This window comes from Ambystoma mexicanum, chromosome 9 (genome assembly GCF_040938575.1).
Source record: "Ambystoma mexicanum isolate Mex_15411 chromosome 9, UKY_AmexF1_1, whole genome shotgun sequence".
Taxonomy (NCBI): Eukaryota; Metazoa; Chordata; class Amphibia; order Caudata; family Ambystomatidae; genus Ambystoma; species Ambystoma mexicanum.
In genome coordinates, this window is record NC_090931.1 from 1,556,128,474 (window position 1) to 1,556,142,069 (window position 13,596).

At 47.2% G+C, this 13,596-nt stretch overlaps 1 protein-coding gene across 1 annotated transcript in view; it reads right to left on the reverse strand.

The window, feature by feature from the left end:
• Positions 1 to 8,990: 8,990 nt before the first annotated feature.
• Positions 8,991 to 13,596, reverse strand: part of LOC138489515 (zinc finger protein ZFP2-like) — a 161,406-nt gene continuing 156,800 nt past the window's right edge. Inside the window, exon 3 of the mRNA XM_069617257.1 lies at positions 8,991 to 10,384. Coding sequence (XP_069473358.1) covers positions 9,111 to 10,384 — 1,274 coding nt within the window. The 3' untranslated portion in view covers positions 8,991 to 9,110. The remainder of the gene's footprint in view (positions 10,385 to 13,596) is intronic.

A 13,596-nucleotide genomic window follows, 5' to 3' on the forward strand; every position in this document is an offset into this window, starting at 1 on the left:
TAGAAGACATTTGGAAAACATCATGAAACACAGCAATATGGTTTTTGAAATAAGGTCTTTATTTGGAATTCACAGTGAATAGGAAAGGGCAGAGTTATATACCCCAAAGGATAGGTCTTCAAGTCACCCCCCCCTCCTCAATAGGTTTGGTTTTAGTTTAGTTTATTCATTTGTATTGCGCACCAGACCCGAGGGTATGAGGGCGCATGAGCAGCAAGGTGATTCAAAGCTTGGTTACAGGTTGCTTATACTTTACATTACATAATTATACTTTACATTACATAATTGCAGTGTGACGATGAAGGAACATGTGTACAGTTTTGCAGGAGAGAATGCAGTAAATGTATTTAAAGAATTACAAGTATATACAAGTTTAGTATTACAAATTTACAGATTCACTTAAAGCATGCAACGCGGAGAGCAGCCGTGTGGTGTTAGAGGTGTTAGTGGTTCGTGTTCTTTAACCAATGGATGTAGTTGCGTCTAGAAAGTGAGTAAGGTTGGGGAGTTCTGAGCGGTGGTGGTAGGGAGTTCCAGTGTTGAGGTGCTTTCACCTGGAAGCTGTTGCCACCCATTTTGGTGCGTTTAAACCTGGGGACGGTGAGCAGATTAGCATTGGAGGTTCTGGTGGGTCTGATGGGGGTGTGTTTGCATATTCTGTCTACCAGATAGCGTGGGGCAGCATTATTCAGGCATTTGTGGGTGAGCGATGCTACTTTAAGCAGGATTTTGTCTGTGTGCTGAGCCAGTTATGGGATTTCCTGATATTGGAAATGTGTTCCCTCCTGGGAATATTGAGTGCTGCCCTAAGGGCGTTGTTTTAAAGTGTCTGAATTTTGTTGGTGATTTGCTTGGTGGCTCCTATGTAGAGGGCGTTACAATAGTCCAGTTTGGATAATACCAATGCTCTGGCTAGTGTAGTGCAGCTGTGAGTGGAGAGGAAGGGTTTGGCTGCTCTTATGAGCTTACATGTGTAGGCCGTAGAGGATGCCATCGAGCTAACCTGTTTGTGGAAGGTTAGGGAGGAGTCGAGGTATAATCCTAGGGTTTTTACTTCTTTCGAAGCCTTGATTAGGTTCCCATCTATGATGAAGTTGGCATAATTGTGGTCGAGTTTGGTTAGGTTGGACGTGGAACCAAGGATGATGAGTTCAGTTTTGTCATCATTCAGGCATAGACTGTGCGAAGCCATCCATGCCTGGATGATGAGATACACCCTGTTCACCAAGGCCAAATCCTGGTTGTAATCTCCCGTCAACGGGATGAGGATCTGTGTATCATCGGCGTAGTTAGTGTAGGTGATACCCAGGCCATCTAGATCATCAAACAGGGGCTTTGTGAACACGTTGTACAGAGTGGGGGAGACGCACGAGCCCTGTGGGACTCCACATGTAATGGGGATGGGTTCGGCGGCGGCAGAGGAGAAGACTCGCATGGATCTGTTGTTGAGGAATGACTCAATCCAACTGATGGCTTCTTGTGAGAAGTGGGCAGCTGAGTCTAAATGATTACATAGGATTTTATGGTCAACTAGGTCAAACGCCGCAGAGAGGTCTAGCAGGAGTAGTAATGCAGTTTTCCCGTTATCTCTAAGGACGTCTATTTGGGCTTTCAGATCTATCAGGGCTGTTTCAGTTCCATGTTGGGGTCTGAAGCCGGATTGTCTTATTCCTAGAAGGTGGTTTGTTTCAAGATACTTTTGGATTTGTTGGTATGCTGTCTTGTCTAGTATCTTGAGCAGGAATGGGACGGTGGTAATCGGTCTGTAGTTGGTTGGGATGGACGGGTCAAGGGAGGGTTTTTTGAGGAGAGGGAGGACCCAGGACTCTTTAAGGTTACTGGGGACTGTTCCTGAGGAAAAAGAGGCATTGATGAGTCTGGTGATGAATGGCGAGAGGTCTCGTTCCGCGTCTTTAATGATTTGTGGGGGGCAGAGGTCACCTTTGCAGTTGGAGGGTTTAAGGCCAAGAATTATTTTTTCTACTTCGAGAGAAGAGACTTTGGAAAAGCTGAAGCGAGCAGTGTTAGGTGTGTGGTGTGAGGGTGGAGGGCTCGAGTGGGCGTTGATGGGGTTGGTAAGATTGGTGAGGGAGTCTTTCTTATTTTTAATTTTTGTTTGAAGGCCAGTGACTTTGTTGTTTAGTGCATTTTGGACACTGGTGCACCATTGTTTGTTTTTAACGCAAGTATCTGGGATTGTTACCGGGGTTTCCAATTCTTTCAGGATAGTAAATAATTCTCTGGAGCTGGAGTTGGATTGGGAGATTCTCTGGTTATAGGATTCTTGTTTGGCCGCTATGATTTCTTTTTTATAGTTGGCCGTTATTTTGTTAAGCAATAGTTTGTTGTGGTCAGTCGGAGATTGTCTCCAGACTTGTTCCAGTTTACTCTTTTCCAATCTAAGGGTTTTAAGATGGCTGGAGAACCATTGGTTGAGGTGCTTTTTTGGTTTGGATTTTCTAAGTTTCAATGGTGCAATGGCGTCTAAGGCTATGCGCATGGTGTTGTTATAGCTTTCTACGAGGTCATAGGGATTAGAGTCTTGGAGTTGGCTTAGTGTAGGAAGAATGAGCGGGATCAGTTTTTCTACTGTAATATTTTTTTTGCTTCTCGTGTGGATGGCTGGGGCTAGTGCCATGTTGGTTGTAGGGCTTGAGGCCTCAAGTGAGAAGGAGAGGAGGTGGTGGTCGGTCCAGGATTGGGGAGTGTTGTTAGTGATCGATACGGCACAGTTATAGTCTGCTATCCAGTCAAGGGTTCTCCCTTTGTTATGGGTGGGGCTGGTTACTTTTTGTGTGAAGCCTAGTTCAGACAGGGTGTTACTGATGAGAGTGGCTTGATTGTCTTTGGGGTCTTTGTAGCCTAAATTGAAGTCTCCTAAGAGAAGGCATTGTGAGGAGTTTTTTAGGTTGTCGGTAAGGATGGCATTGAGGTCTTCCTCGAAAGATCCCGGGGGTCCGGGTGGTCTGTATAGTAAGTGAATGGATATTGTTTGGGAGTTAGCGATGGGTAGCTTGGCTGTAAGTGATTCACATGATGGGAGGTGTGTGGCGGAGTTGAGTCTGATGTTAAGGTGGGTCATGGCAATGATGGCCAAACCACCGCCTTTAGCTTCAGTTCTGTCCGCTCGGATGATGGTGTAGTCAGTGGGGATGGCTAGCGAAAGGGCTGGGCCTGCGGCTGCATGAAGCCAGGACTCTGTTATGGCTAGGAAGTCTAGATCTTCAGCTAAAATGAGATCAGCGATGTCCGTGGCATGGGCAATCATGGAGCGTGCGTTGATGAGGGCACCTTTTATAGGTAGGGTTTTGGCTTTGGCAGGGGTGGGGGTGGTAGCTGTGCTGAGCGCTCTATTGTTGGTTGTAGTGGAGTTGACGGGTTTAGGTTTGGGTTTTTTTAGCGTAAGGTTAGCGCAGGAGCTAATGGATGTTCGGTGTGTGAGTATGGATTGTGTGGAGTCCCTGGCTCTAGGCTCGTGTATTTTGGGAAGTCTGGCTCGTAATCTGGTCAGCCTGTCCGAAAGGCATGGGGAAGCGAGTAGGGTAAGCATGATTGTGGTGCTGGGCTCTGTGAGGGTGGGTGATGCGGTGCCTATGCTGGTCAAGTTAAGGGGTGAGCTGTGCAGGCATGCGGAATTGGTGATGTGGAGAATGGTTCTCAGTAGTATAGAGTAAAGGCCCGGGAGGAACATTGTGTGAGGGGGGTAAGGTGCAGTGTGTGTCCTGTCTAGGGTCAAAATCTAGCAGTGGACAGTGCGGCCTGCTTGGAGTAGCAGAATACTACCTAATCCATGTAGCGCAAGGTTGCAGGTTGGCATCTGACTCAGATACAGGTAAGCAAAGTGGTCATAGTAAGCGTTTGTCAATTAGCACAGCATTAGGTTTAGAATTGCGCCAGTGTACCAATAAACATCTTGGATCAGAGTAACATGTATTCAGAATAGCGCCTGGATTGGGAATAGCACCTAGTTTCAGAGTAACACTTAGTTCAAGATAACACCTAGATTCAGAATAGCACTTAGAGCAGATTAAGCACAGCATTGAGTTTAGTGGCTATAAAAGTATGTTGCGCGTGGACACATTGGGCTGCAGGTCAACAGATCTAGAGGCAATTGGTGAGCAGATCAGCAGAGCAGAGCAGATGGTCACAATGCGGTTAAAAATGGCAACTAGAATTGCATAGGGTAGCCGAGCAGCAGTGAGGCACAGTGCAGTTATATGTTACAGGGATGACTAGCGACACAATAGTGTAAATACGACTGAGCACCTATGTACTGGAAATGGCAGCAACTTTGGGCACAGATACATCATGCAATAAGGCCTGAGTGCATGAGAGTGGCAATAAGTAGTTTGTGGTAACAAAGCCTTTTCCAGAGTCTAGGCAGTTCAATTTAAGCACAGGCTATGTAAGCGAAGTGGCGTTTACCGTTGAGGTTGGTCTGGAATCCGGCAGGGGGTCCGGGCAAACGGCGAGGAAGGCTGAGGACAGGTGAAGACAGGTATTGGCCTTATTATCCTGGGCCTTGCTGGGAGTGGGCCGGCTTCGCCTACCGGCTGGCGATAGGCTGCTTAAGGTGGCTCAATGGCCAATCGGGTGCGAGGACAGTCGGCTGTGCTCAGTTAGGCACTGGGGTTCCTTGAGACATGGCGGGCGGCCATCTTGGAAGTGTAAAAACCTTGTGGTGCCTTGTTGTGGAGTCGTGCACTCTTTTGTAAGTAAGTCTTTGGTCAGTATTCCCATCCTGGGTAAGTAGCATCTCACTGGCTCGTTTTTCTGTTAAGCTTGTTATCAAATAATATACATTTATCCATAAAATCATCGCTAACAGCAATATCACAAAGCATATAAAGAAAGTAAAACTTGGTTAAAAATTTCAGATAAAATGTCCTAATCCTAAAAGTAGCTCTAGCTTTACACAAAACACACCAATGAATCGAAAAGCATCTGAAGGAAAATGCAAGCAGGGAGGGACTGTCTGAAACCTTCACGTTTAAGCACAGGAATTCACATGTTTGACCTTAAAGAGGCACAAGCGGGACACAAAATGCATAGAATGCAGCAAGCCTTTCATGGCATACTAGTGGTATATACAATCCTTAACATCACGATCAGAACCAACCCACTTGAGCAGTTGCTGCTAACCTCTAAAACTGCTAAGTCTGAATTTTGTCAAGATTTGGAGAAAATGGGCCTCATTCCGAGTATGGAGGTAGTCATGGCGCTATTTGCGCCATGACTACCTCCCATACCGGGTCCGAGTCCGACCTGGTTCAATGGGGACGTACCAGTCCATTCCGACCCTGGAGGGACCGGTAAGTCCCCATTCAAAAATCCATTCCCCAATCCCATTGAGCCCCCATAGGGCTCAATGGGAATGGGGAAGTAGCTAATAACGTTACTGCAATTTGCGGTACCGTTCCTAGCTCTCTGGTCCCTTAGCGGCTCCCGCTAATGGCGCCTGGTAAAACCAGGTGCCCATAGCGGGACCTGCTAAGGGATCTCGGAATAGGGCGCAAAGGGATTACCGGCACCAATGTCCTTAACAGTGCCCGGTATCCCTTTTCGCCCACCTCAGAATGAGGCCCAATGTGTTTACACTTTCACTCAAGCAAAATATGGCTCTAGTCCCTCAACCGTCTGGGATTTGGGGTTGTGTGGGCTGTTCACTTGAACACTTCCAAGAAGGCCATCCCAAATTCTGCCTTGGCAGTCCAAATTAAGTGTCTGCAGGTTCTGAGACCTTGCAGCACATTCATCTCACCCACACAATCGGATGTCAAGCTGCGAATCACACAAGCGGCGCATACCTGTTTGATATCTCTGGTGTCTGTGGATCCACTGTGGCATAGAAAATGGGCCTCATTCCGAGGTTGGAGGTAACCTCCTTACTGCATACCGGGTCCGGGTTCCTCAAATGAGGACTTAACGGGCCATTCCAACCTTGGAGGACCCGGTAATTCCTAATTCGAGGAACCCGGACCCGGTACATCCCCATTCCCATTCGAGCCCCCATAGGGCTCAATGGGAATGGGGAGGGAGCTAACAACGGGCCCGTTGTTATTCCCTGGTCTCCTTGTGGGACCCGCTAAGGATGCCTGGTTTTAGCAGGCGCCCTTTGCGGGTCCCGCAAGGAGACCTCGTAATAGGGCAGTAAGGGGTTAACAGCGCTGGCACCATTACCGGCGCCATTAACCCCTAACTGCCCACCTCGTAATGAGGCCCAATATCTCCAGGCTGAAAAGGCAGAATTAGCAGTCGGCCTCATACCTTCCAGTGTTCTAATACATGTATATAGACTTGTATTGAGGGCCGTACTGGGAATTATGGACCCTGAAGACTGGCTAAATGGCCTGAGTGCAGAGAGGGCATTTTACTGAGGTATGAAGGCCCATAATGCCCAATGTGGCTCTTGCTGCAGGTCTATAAAGCAATTAGTGCCCCTCACGTCATAATTAGAAATAATGAAGCATGGCTGAAAGGTGAAACCCCTATGTTAAGTTAAACTGGATGTTGCCACAGAGAGAGGAGGTGCTGGCAAGTGAAGCAGATGGAGGCCTCTTGTTTGGTTTGTCATATTATGGAGAAACGCAGAGGCGTAGTTGAGGTACAGCTGGAGAGAACTAAGTGGACAGTGCCCATCATAGGTTCTTCAAAAATGGCACCAGGAAGGGCATCTCAAGTGTTCACTGCAACCTACGAGTGGCCATTGGTCATGGCATCACTACGGGCATTGTCAACTATGTGAATAGAGATAGAGGCAGTGGGCTGAGACCCCCAAACCTTCCTCAATATGCAAACGGGGGTTGCATATCATATTGACTTCCAGTTGAAGGACGGTTGCTCTTTAAAACACTTTCTTGAAGATATTTTACATGATTGATTCGAATGGATGCGCTGTGAAGTTATATTTTCGGCTGGAGACCAAGCTCTTGAGATTAACATCTTCACCAGGTTGTATCAGGCAGTATTTGGGATTTCAGTGTTCAGTATTCGTAGCTGAGAACACAGATGCTGTGCCACTTGTGAATGCTTTGTGGAGCTTTTCAAAGTCTCTCAAAGTCCCATAAAAGTGAATGTTTTTGGAAGATGGTTGTATGTGTATTGTTTAAATCTTACATTATGAATACTCTTCCCTGTCCCAGTCTGTGCCCAACAGAAATATGGCTGACACCTACAGATGGTGTCCAGGAGTAGCCCTTCCTACACCCAGTAGGGCAAGGAGTCCGCCTGTCGGGTCTCCCCGATGCAGAATGGGAAGCTAGATACAAGCATTTAATCTCTTTTAATGCATTTTTTGTTGAAAAATCTGTTTATCATCTCTGATGAGACTCTTTGTTAGAAACTAGGAAAACCATCTTTTTCACTTTAATCCTAATTCTAACATCTCTGCCATAGAGCATGTCTATAGGATGTGTTCATCACTGAGAATATTCCTAAACAAGCACTGGCTGGGTTGACATGGCCTGGTCTGATAGAGAGGCTTTCAGGTGCATGCCTTGCAGTCAGAGGGCTTCCCCCCAGCATGGACCCTCTGATGGCCTTTCAGATTGTAGGGATGGCTTGATCTTGGACTGCACTGTGCCTTCATAAGGCTTCCACCCAGCGTGGACCCTCTGATGGCATTTCAGATCGTAGGGATGGCTGGATATTGCGCTGCATCTGTGCCTTCATAAGGCTTCCCCCCCAGCATGGACCCTCTGATGGCCTTTCAGATTGTAGGGATGGCTGGATCTTGCGTTGCACCTGTGCCTTCATAAGGTTTCCCCCCAGCGTGGACCCTCTGATGGCATTTCAGATCGTAGGGATGGCTGGATATTGCGCTGCATCTGTGCCTTCATAAGGCTTCCCCCCAGCATGGACCCCCTGATGGCATTTCAGAGCGTAGGGATGGCTGGATCTTGCGCTGCATCTGTGCCATCATAGGGCTTCTCCCCAGCATGTACGCTCTGATGGCATTTCAGATCGTAGGGATGGCTGGATCTTGCACTGCATCTGTGCCTTCGTAAGGCTTCCGCCCAGCATGGATGCTCTGATGGCATTTCAGTTCGTAGGGATGGCTAGATCTTGCACTGCACCTGTACCTTCATAGGGCTTCCCCCCAGCATGTACGCTCTGATGGCATTTCAGATCATAGGGATGGCTGGATCTTGCACTGCACCTGTACCTTCATAGGGCTTCCCCCCAAGCATGTACGCTCTGATGGCATTTCAGATCGTAGGGATGGCTGGATCTTGCATTGCAGCTGTGCCTTCATAAGGCTTCTCCCCAGCATGGACGCTCTGATGGCATTTCAGATCGTAGGGATGGCTGGATCTTGCACTGCACCTGTGCCTTCATAGGGATTCACCCCAGCATGGATGACCTGTGAACGCTGAGTGAAATGCGTTTCACGCCCTGTACACTGGAATGTTGATGTATTAATAAAGTACTTGCCATATTCTGTGCATTCATAGGGCTTCACCCCTGTATGAATCTTCTGATGGTAGCGCAGGGAGGAGGAGTCACTGAACCTTTTCTTGCACTCTGTGCATTCATAGGGCTTCTCCCCAGAATGGATCCTCTGATGCACCTTTAGAGTTGAGGATTGCTTGAATTTTTTTTTACACTCTTTGCATTCGTAGGGCTTCTCGTCTGTATGGATCATTTGATGCCTATATAGATGCGACCTCTGACTGAAGTGCATTTCACACCCTGTACACTGGTATGGTTTTTCCCCTGTGTGAGATCTCTGATGATTCTTCAGAGTTGATGTATTAATAAAGTGCTTACCACATTCCGTGCACCCATAGGGCTTCTCCCCTGTATGGATCCTCCGATGGCAACGCAGGGAGGAGGAGTCGCTGAACCTTTTCTTGCACTCTGTGCATTCATAGGGCTTCACCCCAGTATGGATCCTCTGATGCACCTTCAGAGTTGAGGAGTGCTGGAATAGTTTTTTACACTCTTTGCATTCATAGGGCTTCTCCTCTGTATGGACTGTCTGATGCATGCAAAGATGCGACCTCCTAGTGTAGCTTTTATCACACTCTGTACACTGGTAGGGTCTTTCTCCTGTGTGGGATCTCTGATGTTGCTTCAGCTTTGAATTTTGAGTAAAGCACTTACCACATTCAGTGCAACCATAGGGCTTTTCCCCTGTATGGGTCCTTCGATGCCTGCTCAGAGCTGAGGAATGACTGAATCTCTTCTTGCACTCTGCGCACACATAGGGTTTTTTCCCCTGTATGGATCCTCACATGCATGCACAGATGTGACCTGCGAGTGAAGCTTGTTTCACATTCAGTACATTGATATTTTAGCTCGCCAATTGGGATCATTTGATGGCTAGGAAAGGAAGTTGAGTTGCTGAAGCTTTTTTTGATCTCTGTGCATTCATAGGGCTTCCCCCCAGTATGGACATTCTGATGCCTGTCCAGATTCCACTTCTGAGTGAAGCTTTTCTCACACTCAGGACACTGGTAGGGTCTTTCTCCTGTGTGCGATCTCTGATGTTTCTTCAGCTCTGATGTTCGAATAAAGTGCTTACCACATTCGGAGCAACCAAACAGCTTTTCCCCTGTATGGGTCCTTCGATGCCTGCTCAGAGCTGAGGAGTGACTGAATCTTTTCTTGCACTCTGCGCATTCATAGGGCTTCACCCCTCTATGGATCCTCAGATGGTGGCACAGATGCGACCTCCGGGTGAAGCTTGTCTCACACTCAGTACATTGATATTTTCGCTCCCCACTTTGGGTCCTATGATGGTATTTATAGGGCTTCACCCCAGTATGGACACTCTGATGCCGGTCCAGATTCCACTTCTGAGTGAAGTTTTTTTCACATTCCGTACACTGGTATGGTCTTTCTCCTGTGTGGGATTTCTGATGTTTATTTAGCTGGGATGTTTGAGTAAAACGCATATCACAATCGGAGCAAGCAAAGGGCTTCCCTTCTGTATGGGTCCTCTGATGCTTGTACAGCTGTGAACTACAAGTGAAGCTCATCTTACACTCTGCACATTCATGGGGCTTCGCCCCAGGACGGGTTCTCTGATGGCTGTACAGGTTTGACTTCTGTGCAAAGCTTTTCCCACACTCGGTACACTGGTATGGTCTCTCTCCAGTATGAATCTTTTGATGCCTGTACAGATGTGACTTTAGAGAGAAACTTTTCTCACACTCTGTACACTTGTAGGGCCTCTCACCTGTGTGGGTTCTCTGGTGTATGATGAGACTGGACCTGTGAATGAAGCACTTTGCACAAAAACTGCAAGTCAAATATTTCTCCTTTATGTGGCTCTTCATGTGCACCTTGAGTTGTGAGTGCTTGATGAAGCTCCGATCACAGTGCAGGTATTTTCTAGGGTTCATCTGCAGGTTTGCTATCTTGGTAATGACTCCATTTTCTGTTGAAAAATATCAGAGGTTTCATGTATTATTTGTTGTCATTGTCCAGTCTTAAAATCAATGTGTTCAATCAAACTGAAAAGAAGTCAAACAAACGTCCCCCCCAACCACCATTTCATAAGAAATTGCTAGAATCAGATACAAATATACAAGGCTCAGGGAGTGGTCAGTAAAAGGAGCAGTACTAAAAAGGGAAAAAAGGATGACAGGTAAGAAAAGGAACAAATAAGGAGGAGGTGGAAGAGGAGGAGGAGAAGACGAGGAGATGGGTGATCTTTGGCAATTCGTCAAAAGCAGAAATACATGCAGGGTGCAAAGTGTGCACTCTTCACAAACCATTGTCTAGGTATATGTGGCTCTTGGGTGCTGTGCCTATCTATAGAATTGAGGAGCAAGGGCCATTTTTGGGGCTAGCAAGTAGCTCCCTACTTGATTTTTTGCTCCTTTTTTATACAACCAATATGAATAAATGTAGATTATAGTTGTGAACTATGGTTTCAATTTCCTGATAAAACATTTAAGTAACTTTGGGTCTCACCCTAAATTACTAGGGGAATCCAGACGTGGACCCCTTGCTCACTATTCTTAGAGAGCCACAGCTCCACTCTACTAATGAGGTCCAACCAGACCGAAACCCGTGTCTGGGGTTGCTGTTGGTACTCTTGTTCAGAGGAGAATTGCCTAGCATTTCAGTGCTGGACTGCCCCAGGGCAGGACAAAGACTGATATGTTTGGGATATTTCTTCTCTGTGAAAGATAGTGAGCTAAAGACTCTGGGTAAGTCTCTCGTAACCAGGAGTAATGTCTGGCAGAGAGACTCCCAGGACCCCCCTTGTCAATTCCTAGGACTCCTAGGACCAATTTGCACATGCCGGAACAAGCCACTTTCAGGGGGCGGATATTACAATGATGAAAAGTGGAGTATGGGAAGTCGTGGGATGTCGAACTGAAAGAGGGGACAGTAAATTAAACACCGGACAGAACAGGACAATGACAGCCTCATATGTATATATATAAGCCGCCCAAAAAGTGTTCTTCTTATGGGTTGAGCGACTTAAACATAACTACAGGGCCGCTACTGCAGGCCCTGTAATATACACACAGTGGTATATTCAATAGGAACACTTTTACAGTTGGGTTTGCACAGGGAAGGAGGGACAGGGAGAAGAAGGGTGGAGAGTGCTAGGGGCGAGGGAGCTGTGTTTTCCTGAGTGAGGAGGCGTCTATTAGGGGCCATCTTGAAGGCATCCAATGCATCAATGGCTTTGATGTCGTTGTTAGGGAGAACCAAGGGTGTGGAGCAAAAAAGGGAGAATGAGCAGATGTGGGAGTGACAAAAGATAAAGGCAGAGAGGTAGGTTGGTCACAGTCCGTGAATGGATTTAAAGACCAGGAGGAGAAATCTGAAGTGGAAGCGGTTCTGCATAGTCACCCAGTTGTAGTCAGTGGTGGGAGGTGTGAGCAGAATTGGAAGAAGCATGAGGGTGCAGGCAGCAAGTTGTTGACCTTGTCCAAAGGTGTGAAGGAATAGAGGGGGAACCGGCCTACAGGCAGGATGGAGCAGCAGGCCAGTTGGCCAAGGGCAATGGTGGGTATAAATATTTTTACAGGTAGGAAAGTCAGGTGAGATCGGATGCTAAGGAGGTGAGGGTTGGCAGCCGCGATAGTGATGAACTTCTCAAGTATGGGGTCTACGTTAAAGAGGGCTCACTGTTTACAAGCCTGAGCGGATGGTCTCACGGGAAAGGGTAGTGGGGCGAGGGGAGGTAGAGGGGTTTGAGATTCTAGAGAAAGAGGACTACAGTTTTTGAAGAGTTCAACTTGAGAGAACAAAGCACCACCTGGTGGAGGAGTAGAGGAATGAGAAAGAAGTCTGGGAATTATTGGCGAACAGAAGATAGGAGAAGCCCAAATACGTTCTGAATTTGCAGAGTGAGGAAAAGTAGAGAGTGTCTGTTGAATTAATCTCAATCCTTCAGATGGAGCAACAGTGATCAGAGTGGTATGATGCAATCCTGTCCAAGGCAATATCTTGAGCCAAGATGGGCAAGAGTGGGGAGAGGAGAGCAGAGCTGTCCATGTCAAAGCCTTGCCATCATTCACAAGGTATCATGGCCATGCACCCAACTGGATGTTGCCGCCATTGGCTCTTTTGAAAACCTATCCTGCCATCTCCCCAACAGACAAAGTCACATTTTATCACATCTAGAGATCATCGAAGCCCAACTCCTCCTCCTCCTTCATCCAAGACTTCACAGACTTGGTCGCTAGCATTATACTCATGCATGGCAATAACATCTTCCTCGGCGACCTCAACATCTCTTGCAACTCAGCAACCAGGCCAATGAAGAAAGATCTCCACTGCCTACTGGAAACACGGAACCTCACATAGCACACAAAAGACCCAACTCACAGGAAAGGTAATATCATCGGCCTCATCATCACCACCCTGACCACCCTCCGTCAGAGCTCTCCTATTCCACTCGAATCATATGGCATCCCTTTTGGGATAAGTCAAACCACACTTCTCAAGCAAACCCATTAGAAACCAAGCAAACAAGCCTTCAGATTCTTCACAAACTTCCCAGTCGAGGCACTCCAGGAAAGCTGCCCCAACCTCCACCTCCTAGGGGCTGATCTGCCTCAGACGAACCTGGTCTGCACATCGCTTGTCCAAGAACTCAACACCCCCCTCACAAACAACATCAACCGCCATTCCCCAGTGAAACAGCGCACCTTCAACCCTAAACCTTTCGGCACCCTGGTACACCCAAGAACTCAACCTCAACAAACATATCATCAGGAAACAAGAAAGAATTACAGCGCCTCTGACCTCGCCTGGCTGAAGGAACTCTGTGCTACACGCAAATGATTAATTAACACAGTCAAGGCCAACTACTACCAAAACACCATAGCCAAGGACATCAATGAAAGCAGAGTCCTCTTCAACACATCACGCACTGTATCAACCCTCTGCCTGACTCACCAGAGCACTCTCCATTGAACGATCCACCGCCATCAAATCTTTCTTCATCAACAAGATCAACATGGTCCACCAACACATTGACACCAATGCCACAACTGATAGCACACTACACATTGCATCTCGCAAAACAACAACTACCTGGACAGCTTTCAAGACACTAATTTGGAATACCTCACTGCCACCATAGCATCGCTCAAGGGAACATCGTATGTGGATGACATCCTT